The 17,035-nt window shown below is 31.7% G+C and overlaps 1 protein-coding gene across 1 annotated transcript in view; it reads right to left on the minus strand.

The window, feature by feature from the left end:
- Positions 1-250: 250 nt before the first annotated feature.
- LOC127734671 (uncharacterized) overlaps positions 251-17,035 on the minus strand; it is a 41,332-nt gene continuing 24,547 nt past the window's right edge. The window contains exons 4-11 of the mRNA XM_052244668.1: positions 15,848-16,044; positions 11,965-12,213; positions 9,886-9,981; positions 8,261-8,423; positions 3,116-3,324; positions 2,561-2,803; positions 2,123-2,167; positions 251-1,460 (exon numbers count right to left, since the gene is read on the minus strand). Of these exons, the coding sequence (XP_052100628.1) occupies positions 523-1,460; positions 2,123-2,167; positions 2,561-2,803; positions 3,116-3,324; positions 8,261-8,423; positions 9,886-9,981; positions 11,965-12,213; positions 15,848-16,044 (2,140 nt within the window). The 3' untranslated portion in view covers positions 251-522. The remainder of the gene's footprint in view (positions 1,461-2,122; positions 2,168-2,560; positions 2,804-3,115; positions 3,325-8,260; positions 8,424-9,885; positions 9,982-11,964; positions 12,214-15,847; positions 16,045-17,035) is intronic.

Consider the following 17,035-nt stretch of genomic DNA (forward strand, 5'->3'; position numbering starts at 1 on the left):
GTGACATGTATTCTAAATATTCTCATCACAATGGACATGTGGTCATAGTTTAAAGTTGGTGTGTTCATGGTAAACTATCTGGTGAAACCAAAACTTTTACATCAAACTGGACGGATGGACGGACTAACTGAAGACATTTAATGGTTTGTTTGGTTTTGTTTTTTTTGTTGTCTTTTTTATCTAAACAAATTAAAAACATAATTTTGTTTTTTGCTCTTTTCAGTTGGGAAGGACAAACATCCTCTAAAGGTATCCAATACACCAATAGATTTTGGACTGACCATTAACATTGGATACCCAGATTATGTAAAAATAGGAGATACCTATCATCCAATCAAGCTATCGTTTACAGGACTGAAACAAAAGACAAAGTGATATCAATCAAAACTTCCTATAACAGTAATGATGGGAATAAAATGTGAAGACACGATTGTCCTGGCTTTGGTTTATGTATCAAATAAAAATTAAAACATTTCCATTTTTCATTTGCATACGAATTGATATAGTATTTACATATATACATTATAAGCATGTACTAATTTTATTTTTATTTTCAATAGGGTCTACGATACTATTTTCGATTTTATTTGCTTTTGTGTTTAACACGTTTGATTCGCATGTAGTAATTTCTTGTTCTAAGTTAGTTTTCATTATAGGTACATCAATTTTTAACATAACTGACGTTTTTGAAGATTTAGTCACAATGTCTTCTTTTTTGACTTTTATATTTAAATCTCTGGAAGATATATGATTTAAAGTCATTTTTGATTTGTCATCACTAGTGCAACTATCTGTTCTAACATGATTTGAAACGGTTTGATTTGTTATATTTTGACTGTCAGGAAGAACTTCTAAATTACAGAAGTGTCTTTCGTTGGAATTGTTTGTTTCTGCGAGTTTATCATTATTTACTACCTTTGTGCAATGCAAAGATACACATTTACCATGCTCATCCTGGTTGTCTAATTTATCGCCGATTACTGAAATGTCAATACAATCTAAAGAAGCTGCTTCAGTATTGATACTTTTTTTGGCTGAAGGATCACACGATATATCTTTTCTTTCTGAATGATCCCTATTGTTATTGTTATGTGAATGAAATGGTGATTTATTTTTACTAATATACCGCCTGTTTTTCCGTGCGTCTCGTTTTGACATCTGTTTACATTGTACACCTAGTGTCAAAATATCCATCAAAACTACACTTCCGAATATGGAAATTAAAATAATTGCTGCTACTATTCCAACACCTTTTGCAGAAGGGCGGTCGTCTTCTGCACTTGTTTTACTCTTTTTTAATTGTTTCTTTTTTATTTTGTCAGTCATTGTTTTCATGTCTTTCTTAATTTCTTGAAACAGTCTTTCACTTTCCGCTGTTGGGTTTATCGTAGTCAGTATGTCCTCGGACGTGCTGCTTTCACTTAGACTTGTTGAACCAACAAATGTAGTCGTAATGGATTCTAACAATATTAAAAAAGCACATCTTTTCATTATATGGAAATTATTTGAACCATAAATATAAAAACAATGTAGTCTTGAATGATTGCCAATCTTAAGATCGAAGGATAAGGCTGTAAACAATTAAGTGTTACCGTATAACAATGAACAATCAGCAAAACTTATACCGTATAGTAAGCTGTTTTCTCTTTCGTCATAATGAAATTTCTATTTATATACGGTAGCTAGTTATTCATGCATAGCAAGATATGCCTATGATGTCAACGTTGTCCATGATTATTTCGAGGCCAGTATTTCTTTATTAATAATTTATCAAACGGATGTATAATACCTTAATATTCATACCTTCATAACCTGTCTATTTAGGATGATGTGTGCTACACTTATTGTTGAAGAGAAAGTTTACAAAGAATCTAAACAAGGAAATAAAGTGGATAATAACCTTTATATTTCCGTTTATTCGTTTAGTTTGACATTTATGATATATATGCATCGACATTATAAGAGAGACTGTATCTTCCTTAATTTCCATATTTGAGTGATAGCATTGTGTTATACTTTGTCTTATCAGCGATAATTAGAGAGGACATTAATGGCATGTTAATTTTATTCTTGACATGACTGACATGTTAATTATCTCTTCCGATTCTGTAAATATACTTACCGGTGGTAGACATAAAAGTAGTTGTTTCTTTTGCCGTATCGTATCCTGAAATAAATAATTAATCACATTTATTTGGTACCTCACAACGAACATTCTATCTTCTCAATTTTGGCAACCTATATGACAAACTCGTTTGCTTGTGACGAGGAAAACCATTTAAGCCCTTTGGTATTGCAATAAAATATCCATGCAACCAAGCATCACAAATTGCCTTTATCATTATTATTATTTGTCAAGATTTGATTAAACTTATGAAAACCAAAATATCATACACAGCATTAGTTATAGAGAACATAAATTTATTTATACATAGGAAATTTTGATACAATTTCAATAAGTGGAAATGTTTACTCTTGGTAAGTATTTTAACGTTAACTGAAATCAATTGAAATTGTTTCACTAATAAGAAACTAGTATGTATACGTTGTATTATCTTACCAAAACTACAACGTCTATGAAAATAATTCCAATTTACAGAATTGGTATGGTAATACTGTCGAACCGTCCATCTATTTTCGTGACTTATTTGGCATGCCCTACTATTGGTATTGTACTCAAATGAGATACAAAATTTGGCAGAAATGCACTTCTTTTGGCAATAACTTGCGGATACATTGTCATATATTTCTTCATTATATGCCATGATACTTGCATTAGCAGTTCTGATAAATTCACATGATTCTACAAATGGAAAAAAATGAAATACAAATTGTTTTTCAATTCAATTATTAACAAAGAGTGCATCTTTAAATATTAACAGAATACTTACAAATTGAATCGCTAAGGCAAACGTCTGGTAGTTTCATCAATATCAAATATGACGAACCTCGATTTAACCTGAGAAGTTCTTAATTCAACAACTGACAATTTTCAATAGCTCATGATGAAAGTGAAGACAAATTGATCACGTAAAAGATAAATGGTAATCATATTTATGTGTGACGCTGTTAATTGTTTCTGACAAACACTAAGAAAACAGCCGTACAAGCTTACCTTTAGGATACTGACAAAGAAATCTTTTCTTTTCTTCGCAAACTTCATTATACCACCAACCACTTGACAATGACACAGCACCGCATGCTTTTATAAAGTCAAATTCATTAGGCTTATACTTGAAATTTGCCCATTCCAAATCAGTATTATTATACCAACGCCATCCAATGTTTTCTGTCCGCTTTAAGCCAATCCAAAACAATTCATCTCTACAATTACAAAAATGTAAAATAAGTTATTTGCCCTATCTAGTTATTGCCATGTGTGTGACCTCGGAACGACTTGCCAAAAAATTCTTCATATACTAGCATGTTAGTCTAATCATATCATATTAAAGTCTTACTATTCGCACAATACTGGATATAAGTTATGAATTCACAAATTTGATTTTCTCCCTTTGATCAGTCTTCAGCTATTTTAGCGTCTTCTGAGCTAAACGGATGACGGAAGATACAAAAGTGCATCAAAAAACATAAAACGAAGAAAAACAGAGAATACCCTGGTAAAAAAGAAGCCGTGAAATTATTCAAGAGAAAACCAATTGCAATAAACGAAAAACAAATATCACAGACAACAACCAATGACATCCGCGCCGTAACCTGTGGTAGAAGTGTAACGACACAACATAACGCAAGAAAAGTTGTAAAAATCAGTTGGAACGGGCTTTACGCATTGGATAGGTAGTGAGCTAAAAACAAAGGACAAAAAGACGAAAGATAAAAAAGACGATCTAAGAATACTTGCCTCTATTGAAATCCAGATCGAAACCTAATAAACTTAAATTAAAAAGATGGTATAGGCAGTCCAAGAAAAGCATGACCTAGAGTAAAATGAAGTCAAAATATAAGTATCGACAGAATGTAGTACCGTAGTTGTTGATACATGAATAGCTATACATGTTTAGATATGTATTAAACTTTTTGAAATTGAAAGCAATGTTAGTACCGAAATAGACAATATCCAAAGCTCTTACTACAATATTGTAAATTCAGAAATTATTGCGAGGTTTTTATTAATGCGAATAATGCGACTGAGTGACTATCGCAATAACAAGAACTCGCATTCAGATATCTGTCACATATATCTGTATGCAGATTTCCTGATGTGGCAATAATTAATCTCGCCCATTCTTGAAAAATCACAATAATAAATGCACGCAATAATTTCTGAATTTACATACTACATTGACGACTTTTCATATGAGTTTAGATAAACAAACAATAATTTTATATGGATCGTGTCTTAGTTTACGAACTCTGTAAACACCATCACTGTAAAATTGGGGTGTGATATCATATTTGTTTTAAGATTACAGGTACAGGTAAACTTCAAAGTCAAGTTCTTGCATCTAAGAAAGATTTAAGTAATGTTTTTAAGTTATGTATCTTTTTATCGAACAAATCTAACAAAAAAAAAACAAAAAAATTCATGTTAAAAAAAAAAATATCCACAAAACACTTCATTATATATACCGCAGTTTTAAGTTTTAGTATGTAACAGTGTTTGTATGTAAATGAAAATGAGAGAAAGGGAAAATTGAGCAAAGCGAGAACTTGTAAACAGCAAATTTGATTAACAAGCAAATTGCTGCTTAAAGGTTCTCGCCACTTCTTATTGTTTTCCAAAGGGCAAGGTGCAATCAAATTGAAATATTTACAACCCTAATGGTAGCGCACATAGGAGATTTTATCTCAAAAATTAATACGCTACAACTATCAAAATAAAAGGGCATACACTTTAACATTGGGAAATTATATTTATATGATGAAAATAAGATAGGTTATTGTGAAGCTACCCATGACACAAAATCACTATAAGCACATAACAAAAACAATAACGGCAAGGGAAAGCTTTTAGTGTTTTTCATCCCAAAGTCACAGTAATGTATCAACATAGAACAATACCCTCACCTCGAAGCTAGTTCAAGACGACTCAAAATACCGGTGTGAGCAAAGTTCTTTGGTCAATGTCGATAATGCTAAGTCTGCGCCTTTGTTTGTAATAGAATCACAGTTTCGGAGAATCGTATTTGTATGTTTTCAAATAAAGCATAACTTTATTCGTACCAATTATTGGCTGAAAAAATATATAATTTAACTGTAGATATAAATGTTGCTGTAAAGTCTTTTCGTTAACAATTAATATGTTAATATTAGTATACGATTTAAAGTGATGAACTACTATAGACAAACGTATCAATAGTAGTTTTATAATATAAGACATACATGCTTATAGTTTGTTGCAAATTTTGTTATATTTGTATTGTACTGTTGATGTTATCACTATACTACATGGCATTCAAATGTGTTTTCACTCTATACTAAATGTCCTTGGCACTAATTATTTGAAAAGAAAGTGTGAATTCACGCAAAGAGATAGTGTCTCGTATTAAAATCTCATGTAACTTTTTCAAGTATCTTTGGGTAATTTAGCTATTTTGTTTTCATTTTCATTTTAAATTGACTATCATTTTCGGTTTGATTAGCATGATATACTTAAGCTGATTGCATGCATCAGCATGTGTATTAGCAATCAAAATGTCGTTAACCATCCTTACGTTCAATTAAACATGAAGTATGTATGAAAATAAACAAATTAAACCGAAGTGTTTTCATCTTCTCAACTTTGTTTTCATTAAATTAAACATCGCACTTCATGACAAATGGATAAGTACAAACTGCACTTTTATGAATGGTCCACATCTTTCGCTCATTGATTTCTGAGAAGTAGGGCATGTAATACTTTTCTGGTTAAAAGGGAATCAGTGGAGTTAATTAGTAGTGTTTGGCCTTAGTTATTGTTAGATTGATGTAAGATTAAAGTACTCAATTCATTATTATGCATGTTTGGATTACGCCTATAATTAAAACTTGTTTTATACCTGTTGTTCAGTAAAATGATGACATTTAAATAACTAGTAGAAAATTAATGAGAAAATTAAACCACAGATGATTATTTACCATTTCCCGATTGATGAATGGACTTTTACAGAGCCAACCAGCTTAGTAGGAAAACCGAAGAATGGTTTAGGGTTAGTATTTTCTGGCCCAATAATTTTTTTATCTAAAACATGATAAAGATATGTGATTCTTATCTTTGTGTTTCTCTAAAAAATAAACATAGTTCATCATTTTGTAATTTATTTCGTTAAAGAAATACGCGTAATCTAATCATGGCATTTGTTTGTTTACACATTTATTGCATGAAATAATTAAAAATGCCTTTTATAGTTAATATTTTCATAATTGAATTAGGTTGATAAGTTACCCTTAATATATGCAGCAGGATATCTTTTCAATGACTAAAAAAGCTAAAACTATATGATTCCGTCGTCTTCAAATGAACCAGCTACATGAATGACGCAACAAGGTATAAACTTTTTTGTACCTCAATCTTTCTCTTTAGTCAATGCTCTATTTTAAGATATGTTAATACATGAGGAAAAGGACATTTTTAAATAAGAGACCAAGATTTATCTACAAGGTGTAACAGACTATACTATTTATATATATAAAAATAAGATGTGGTATGATTGCCAACGAGACAATTATCTACAAATGAAGTAGATGTAAGCAATTAAATCAACCGTACGGCCTTCAACAATAACATGTACACTGTATAACAAAATGTTTTCCATTTTACCCTAATTTAGGTTCGTTTCTACAAAGAGTCAACAGTTCAACCAAATATATAAAGAACTATGTGGGATATGTAGGTTTTTTTTTTTTTGGTCTTTAGACAATTCATCTGCTGTGGTTGAAAAATACAATGCAACATGGTACCAAACTAATTTCATATTGTAAAGGTTAAATGTGTTCGTGTGGTTTGTCACTACATGTATGCTTTTATGCTTTGTTTTGTAAGTAACTCAAGGAAACTTGCAGAATGCAAGGTTGATACAGCTGAATGTTTGTCAAAAACTGATGATTAATGACATAGTTGTTAGTTTGGTCATAAAATATACATAATATAAAAATGTGGGGAAGTGGTTTAATTCCCAATGGGACAACTACCCACCAGAGTTAAAATACCGTATAGTCGGCTGTAAAAGATCCCGACATTAAAAGAGAGGAGAAAGATACCAAAGGGACATTCAAACTCATAAGTCGAAAATAAACTGACAACGCCATGGCCAAAAAAGAAAAAGACAAACAGACAAACAACAGTACACAAAACACAACATAGAAAACTAAAGACTGAGCAACACAAACCCCACCAAAAACTGGGATGATCTCAGGTGCTCCGGAAGGGTAAGCAGATCATAAATATGGGAAACAATTCAAACGAGAAAACTAACGGCCTAATTTATAATAAATAATGCACATATCTCTTGACGGTAATAAGTTACTCCAACAAAGTAACATGCCATTTACTTGTGTTTGTATATTTATCAAGTACAACAAATACAACTATCCTTATTCAACCAGAGAGCATGAATCTCACAAGAAAGTGACATTTTGCTCTCCGGTAATCGAACCGGTAACTCTGAGTTTGAAGTCAGCGCTCTAACCGACTAAGCTAAATTGGCACATCTTCTATCCACTATACTCAAGGAAAGTAGTTTCGTCACACTCTTAAACGAAACTTAGCCAGTGTTTATAGAAAGAGTTGATATAATGATTCGTGTGGTAAAATATGATATAGCGGAGTCGTTCAGTTAGAAACATACAAAGGGAAAATGTTAATATGGAGCAGGATCTGCTTACCCTTCTGGAGCACATGCATATATAAATATAATAACAGTAATTTATTTTTTAAGTCAAATATGCTCCTCTTCTCAAACACATGTTCCTTTTCGTAAAAGACGATTTCATACACAAACTTCTCCAAAAGAATGTACTTTAACTTCGCGTTACGCTGTAAAGATAATTCGTACTCTGACATTCACCGATAAATTTACAGGATCGGCTGAAACTAAACTGTAGGATAACAGAAAAAATATAAATATCTATGAAAATAAAATGCTGCAGGATAAGTATATAAATGTTATTTGTCAACAAATGTTGGGTATTACTGACTGTTAAAAATTCGCAATCAATATCAATAAATCTCATTATGTTTGTGTTTCATTGGATAGTCATAATTACTATTTCACAATAAGGAAATACGGTATACTTTACTCGAACATAATTTAGAAGTACATACATGTTTACCATGCTTTGATATCCTGTTTCTGGTATATTCGATGGACCATCTAATTTAGCCAGATGACCTCCTTTATCTTCACAATACTTCTCAGCCTGAGACCATGACAAACTTATGTTTTGTAATACATATCGTCTTGGTTCTAATAAGGACAAGTCGGCTTCTGCAAAGTACAAATTTCAAAACTAGTACATGTATTTAACACACAATCAGATGTTATGTGATCATATAATGTATGCGGGAAATTATTCATGTTATGCATTGCTATTCAACTATTGGCCATATAAATGAATGAGCGCTGTCGAGCCAATTAAAGATTAGAATTGTTCTCTCTATATTCGGTTCTTTACTTTAAAGATACTAGATAGTAAACATTACTGAGAAATGGAGTACCGATAAGGACAATGAACACTTTTTATATCTAAAATTCTTTTTAAAGTTGTAATGTTTGGACTGATAAACTTCCTGTAAATCGTATGGTGTATTTTGAACTTGGGCGTTTACCATTGTATGTAAATAGATATGTAAGAATGGTTCGTTATTGGTTGAAGTTATTAGAATCTAATAATTGTATATTGAAGAGTATTTATGAAGATATGTACCAATCTAGTTTTGTTAAACAGAATGATAAACTCAACTGGAGTTGTAAGATAAGAGACATACTAAACAGATATGGATTTAATGATATATGGTTAGCACAAAGTGTTGGAAATAGTCAATTATTTTTGTATGAATTTAAAAAAAGAATTGTTGATAATTATATAGCTGAAGGCTTGTCATTTTTTGAAAATACTTCAAAATGTAATTTGTATCAATATATACATGATGGACATACTTTGCAATTTTATTTGAATCGACCATTGAACAGTTTATTCCAGTCATATGTAACTAAATATAGAATCAATTCACATTCACTTAATGTAGAAGCTGGAAGATACTTTAATATTTCCAGTAATGAGCGTGTTTGTACTATGTGTGATAAGAAAGTAATCGAAGACGAATATCATTTTATATTAGAATTTGATGAATATATAAATGTCAGAAGTAAATATATTAAGATATATTATTATAGATACCCATCTACTTTAACTACTAGTTCAGTTATTATCTGTAAGAAATATTAAGGAGTTAAATAATCTGGGTAAATACCTTTATGAGGCAGAGAAAATTCATAACACTGGATTTTTGTTATGTACCTTTATTACCAATGTAAATAGTATGCCTAACTCCGCTATATGTTAGAAACGGTTTATGACATTAATGTTGTATATGTATATGTAAACTGTATAATTTGTGTATCTGTTTAATCCTATGAGCTGTATTTGCTTACGGAATAAAGTATTATTAATAGCTTTATGTGTAGCGAACGAATAATTAAATTGTAGATACCAATCATGTCATTTACCATACATAAAGTTAGATTATTATTATTACTATTATCTATGATAACTTAGTATAAACGTTTCGTTATCTTCTCGCCTTTGTGTTTTATAAGATACGTACTTTCAATTAGCGACTTAGAGCAAGCAAAATGTCAAGTTACGTGCAAGAAGACAGTTTTTCGTATTGTAGGTGAAAATAAACTCATTATAGATACCAGGATTAAAACTGATATTATAACTTACCATAGCCACCTGTTGGTGTATTCGTAGGTGTGCTCATTGTAGAACTGCGATATGCCATATAAGTTGTTTGCTCTGAATCCTCGGATAATATAGTCGCTGTAACATTTAAAAAAATCTATATTCAATATATATGAGATCAAGGGAGACAATTCTGCTGATGTTCTGCAGCAAACCTTATTATTGTTCGGATAATAAAATTATTTAATTACAGATGACATCTGTTCCGTCGTATGGTGTTCACATATTTCAGGTAATACGTTACGCTCGTTCATGTTCACACTACTAGTATACAGACTTTATTTACAGTGGTGTGTTCCTTACAAAATAAACAACTGCTAAAACAGTGTTATTAGGAAAGATGACTGAAATCGACACTGCATAAGTTTTACGGTCACCATCACGAATTGGTTGACCGATACGATGTGTCGATGTCTCAAATCACTAGCGACATATATGATCGGAATTAGATCTTTAAATACCAATATAGTCGTCTGATCTGTACCGATTGTGTCCCATTCCCGATGTTACATTTTGACTGAGTGTGAATTCTGTTTTTGTTGATTACCTTGAGTTGTCTCTTCCTAATCGATTTACGAGCTTTTAACCACTGTCCACTTAAGGATGTACTTAGGTGAAATTAAAAAAAATCTAGAATTTAAAATTGATACTTTAATTCAGAACAGCATTAGTTCAAGAACAAAATAAGCTAAAACTATTGATAGGTTATGGAGCTCCTTTTCGAGTTATTAATTTTTTTTAAAAAGGGCGGGAAAAGGCTGAATCGGACTTTTACCTTATATTTACATTGGTATTATTTGGGTCTCGAATCAAAAGAAAAGAAATCTAGAATCTGCTTAAATTTTGGTAAATGACCTTTTATGAGCTATTGAAGTCTTATATGAAAAGAAAAAAAAATGGGTGTTATGGGGCAAAATATTTTATCCTGTATCGTAGGAAAAAAACCAAGGTGTCCGAACATCTAACAAAAATTCCTAAACCTGACCTAAGTACATCCTTAATTCATAAATTTGTCAAGTTATGTGATTGGGTAAATACACAGAGATGTTAGTACATATTGCGGAAATAACGAGGGTTTATAAGACTTGTTCCCTCAATTAGAACCTCAATGACGTCAATCAAAACGAAGGTTACTATATGACGTAATCTTAATATAAATAAAAATAAAAGAATGTCAGATGACACAAATGGTAAAAAATTGTGAGTACGTTTTTAAGCTAAAAGCACACTATTTACACACCAAATACAAAATTAATGATTGATAATATCATAGTAAAGTATTGCATAAACGAAAAATATATTTTCACTGCAAATTACAAAATATTTCACGTATGTAGAAAATATCAGGCTGAGTTTAAGGTGGTCAAAAATACATACCAAATTCATTCACATATAAGCAGTGCATATACAAGTACAGATACAATATTTTATTGCCAAACTATTCCTAATTTAAAAAAGAAATTGTTTAATCATCAAGATGAAAAATGCATTTAAGCGAAGAACCTTAAGTATACGGAAACATGTAGTGAATATCTGTACTGCATGCCGAATTTTCAACAAATACCTGCTACTTAAAAAACATTAAGACAGAGGTAATCTGTAATATGATTTGACACACCCGGATGTGGGTTTATATATTCCCTTAATATATTCCTTTAAGTGAATATAAAACCTAAGCCGGGAATTTCACATCATATACCCTGAATGTCGTATGATATTTTACTTTAGTGAAATATCCAGGTGAATCCTGCAATTTGATTCGTTACCTTGACAGGGAATATCAACCAATACCCCCGTGAACAAAAACGAATATCAGAATGGTCATTAATGTTAAAATCAGGACACTCCATTTTAAGATAATTGTTATCCGGCTTCCCAGGGGATATCTCGAATAACATATAATATTTCTTGTTTGAAACTGTTACACTCATATCTGTAAGGCTTTTAATTCAAACTTTGTTATTTATTACGTTTTCTTCCTAAAGAATTATATGGAAAATTCTACTAAATATGCATGGTGCTATGATATTGTGTTTTATGAATCCGGAGCAGTAAACTTACAGGTATAACACGTCTTATGATAATAGTCCCAGCTTCTGTCAAAATATACAAAGCTCTCCGATGCTGTCCATCGATTTACATCGTTGAGTTGACAAAATTTGTTTATTGTACTATATTCAAATGACCAGCACTCAAATTCTGTCACATGACCGCATACGTCTTTACATCTCTCTAGACTCGTTCTGGTTAAGCTGAATTTGTTATGTCCAACAATACTTGCTTGGTTATAGATTCTGAAGTAACAGCTACCTGTATGATTGTGTTTTCAAGACATCATTTCATTAAATATGAATTAAAGGTAGAATTTATACTTAAAGTTAAGGGAAAATGTTAAACAAGGTTGATCTTTTAATATGAACAGTCTACAATGAAAACTCTGAATCAACTAAAACCAATTCTAAAATAAGAGAAAATTGAAAATAACAAACAAGTCATTCTATACAACGGTAGTTTACAATGTGATTGGTGGCCTTGTGCTGTTTTCTGCTCTTTGTTTGGGTCGTTGTCTCTTTGACACATTTCCCGTTTCTATTCTCTATTCTATAGAGTAAAATATGTAAAACATTTCCGTGCTCAGTATAAGTTTTCTTTATCTCAAAGCTGCGTATGCTTTTATGAGATACGCTACCAATTCAAAATGAAGGAGTTCTTTTCATATAACATTTTTTGTTCGGTCTATTTGTTTTGCTGATTTATTTCGATGTTTTTGTTTGTTTGTTTGTTGTATGCTATATGGCAGATTCGTGCATTTCAAACTAAAAAATGCGTCTCTTAAACAAATCAATCACTATAAGATGAAATAATCCAAGGTTAACTTCGACAGTTTTATTTCGTGATAATCGCGACAAATACTGAATATTCTCCTATCAGTATTAAAAATGATTTACACAAATATAATAAACTTTTCATTTCCATTTGAGTCAACACTGCTATTTCCGCTAGGCCACACTTTTTAAAAAATTTTCTTTTATCTTAAAATATGTTCATTTCTAAGATCTTGTATTTAAATAAATATGATGCATTTCAACTACTAATAGCAAACTGCAAATCATGACACGGAAATCAATTACTAAACTCATGATATAGATTGTAACCTTATGAATACTTAATATGATTCGTTTCACATCAAAGATAAAGTGAAGCGAAATTAAATATCTAATTTTAATCTCATTGTAAAAAGGATTGTGTCTAAAAATAAAGACAAAATGTCAGACATTTTGATAGGTGTTGTCTGGTTTGTATGATCAGTTGTCTACACGAAGTAGTGTTCGGTTTTTGAAAAAATACTTCGTTAGACATTAGATATAGTCCAGAATAAAGTATTTACAGTAAAACCTGTAGAAACCGGCCAGTTATGGGACTCACGAAAGGGGCGGTATGAACATCAGTAAACTTAATGGGGATTACAGTCAGGTTTCTACTTCGTCAAAATTATCTCCCCATTACGCCACCTAATTTTTATAATCGTGAAAAGGGAAGCTATTGTAGTGATGAAGCGCTGTCAATTTAGCTCTTAAAAACTGATATATTTATCCACATATCATCATTACGATCCTTATATGCCAGTTGTATTTTAAAAGACAAATGTATTTACTAGCTATTTCGCATCATTTAATGTACTTTTATGTATTTGGTTAGCTTAAAACTATTGTCTGATCGGTTGCCAGGGGGAATTTTCGAAAGTTCAAAAATATTTAAAAAAAATTCTAATCAAATATTTCGTGGAAGGGCAGACTAAGTATTTTCAGAGGTTGAAGACTAATTACCCTAGATAGCACACACAAAAAATGAAGATTTTTTCGAAGTTATGCATTTTTAAGATCCTCTTGAAAAGTCTGTCGTCAAGTAATTTTAGTAAAAAATTGTTATTCGAACACACCTACTCTCTTGTTATGATAAGATAAGATAAGATATTTTATTTTCCAAATAAGGTCCCCAGGGGGCATACACATATAACAGATATAATGACTCATTAGAAAGGTATTTCACTTAACCCATATATTTCATTTTTATAGTACTGCACGTTTTTAATACTATATATCAACCTAGAGCCTAAATGTATAAAAATAATAGAATCTAAAGCGAGATGATGTATCAAATATTTTTCTTTTATTCGTTTTCAAGACAGAATAGTCAACTCGAACACGCCTAAACATAAAAAGGTGTACTCGACTTTCTCTTTTCGATGAAATTATTGCCCATTTTAGGGATTTTCCCCAAAAAAAACTGTCGCCGGAGCAGAGATGCAAATTAATGCTTTAAAATTATCAGTTTATTATTTTTCTTTGGAATTATTTTCGGCGGAATTTAAGCTTATGCACTTAAGAGATCCACATGTATTTGCACCTACCACAATCAACTGTTTTGTGAAAATTTGTCTATAATTTAAAAGTTTACAAATGTCTCAAAGCTCCATACCATAATTTTTACCGTAAAAACACATACATAAGATGCATACAATCCTAAAATAAGCACTTTCATTACACTTTTAAAACCCATAGAAACAGATGTAAACAATTCAAATTTACCAACTTGGCGTTTTAACCTTCTCTAACACAAAGAATTCCATTTCTTTTGTTTAATTTCAACTGTGTTTCTGCCTGGGATTAGCATGTCGGGTGATGCATGCAGTTCTTTTTACCTTGATTTATATCATCTTAATTGATTTATGAGATGTAAACATAGGTAAAAAAAACACTCATTAAAGATACCAAGCTTATAATTGTGTGCGCCAGTCGCGTTTCGTCGTCTACAAAAAACTCATCAGTGACGTTGAATAAAAAAAGGTAAAAAAAAAGGCCAAATAAAGTACGAATTTGAGGTAAAATACTGTTGCCTCTAATTTAATAGGAATAATTTAAATAAATAGACATGTCAATATGTAATATGTGTAAAATAGCATCACATTTGTTCTTTTGTATCTCAATCTTTGGTCTTGTTTTGAATGGCTAAGTGTAAGTATCAGACCATATAACCGGACTGAGTGTTGTTTCGACGCCCCCTTTTCATGATGTACAACTGAGAATGAATAAGCATTTTATTCAGATGATTATGCATTAAAATAACTCTTCGAAAATAGTTAAGTTAGTCAAAAAAACATTTGTTGCATAATCATTTAGAGTTGAATTGGGGTTCAACAGCCAAAAGGACCGATTTAAAAACAAAATTCTCATTTGTCTCTTTGACACTCCAAGGATGATGAAATACTGCCATCTACATAGGCGGATCCAGGGGGCACTGGGGGGACCGGCCCCCCCCCCCTTTTCTTGGGAAAAATTTGGTTGATTATATAGGGAATCACTGAAGCATGACTGTAGCGGGGCCCCCCCCCCCCCCCCTTAGGTCAGTCAGCGGGCCCCCCTTATGAAAAGTTCTGGATCCGCCACTGATCTAAATTCGTGTTAAATCTAGTGCTTTATAACTATCTATTTTAAATCAAATATCTAGATGAGAAATATACTAACATATCTACCAATTTAAAACGTTAAACGATATGGTAACTAGATGGTCCAATTAAATGGTTGATTACTAGTAGTAGTATGAAATGTTCAATATACTAGACGAAATATAAATCGAGAAAAGCTAGAAACACACAAATAAACGTTACACAGTGAAAAAGGAGCGCGTCTTTTTAAGATCGTTATTCTATGAATACACGATGATCGCATGTTATCTTTAAAGAGACACGTTACGATAAGCTCATGCACGATAAATAGATGAACAATAAATTCAACAAGTATGCAAAACACACAATACACAATGAGTGCGCGTTAAAATGGTCAGTCTGAAATTAAGAAGGTATATATATATACACAGAGAGAGAGAGAGAGAGAGAGAGAGAGAGAGAGAGAGAGAGAGAGAGAGAGAGAGAGAGCAAAATTACCTGTTTTATATTGACAAAAGAACGGTAACTTATTGTCACAAGGCCTCGGTTCCAGAATTGCGTCCATTGTTAGTCTTGCAGACATACACCTATTAAATGGTGGCGCTCTTTTCCATGGTGATGACGTTAGTTCTGTACCATCATCCCACACCCATGTGTTATTTACGTGGGACAAACCAATCCACACGGATATATTTCTACAAGATAAATTCTATATAGTTAAGTCAACTATATGCTTTAAAGCATCCTTACACATGTTATACTCCCGCCTTCTTTTCCCCTATTGTGAAATCACTGAATGAGACTTTTTTAATAATTTGTACTTGCCATGAACAATATGACGGGTACCAGTTATGGATCAGGATATGCTAACCCTTTATGAAGTATATGAGATGCCCCCTATATGGTTGGTTTCGTTTTTATTGAAGAACTGTTCTTTTTATATCGGATGTGACCTTGAGAGGTCATACCGGTTTTATGTTGCCGCAGAAATTTGTGCACACGTCCATTGCGCTTTTGACTGATAACCGAACGTATTTCGTATAAATACGCGGATATTATCGTGTGCAAAATAACATTCCTTATCGCTTGTTATAAATTCATTTCTTCAATGAATACTCATGAAAATATTTTTAAGAAAATAAATAAATAATATGAAAATGTCTGGTCGTGAGAAATGTATATAAGTAAAAAAAATCATTAATATCTATGCACACCAAAAATTGTGTTTGCGGATAAATATCTCGAAAACGCATCCCAACAACAGCGAGGATGTACATATCTATCTGGCAGGTACCATATTACCGCCTGTCATTTATTCATTACCCAACATAACTTGCGGTCATCCTATGTTCAGTACTTTAGTAATTTGATTTCTTTTTGAAATACATATTTACAGCAGGCGGGTAACAGTTTTATTGCATCTTGTAGTTTTACTACACAATTGTCTTAATTGTTTTTGTTTTTTGTTTAAAGCTTTTTGGCATAAGTATAACATGTTACAATACAGTTTATGTACATAGGACAACAAAGTAGAACGTTTATGCAAGTTTTAACCAAGGATGAAGTCCAGTTTTATTTCAAATCAATAAAATAAGTAGCAAAAATAGTCAATGAATATTATTTTCTCACGATCGAAGATATCAACTGATTTTCTACCAACCCGAATCTATTTATTACACGCTAATG

The sequence above is a fragment of the Mytilus californianus genome, unplaced genomic scaffold, assembly GCF_021869535.1.
Source record: "Mytilus californianus isolate M0D057914Y unplaced genomic scaffold, xbMytCali1.0.p SCAF_3, whole genome shotgun sequence".
NCBI lineage: Eukaryota > Metazoa > Mollusca > Bivalvia > Mytilida > Mytilidae > Mytilus > Mytilus californianus.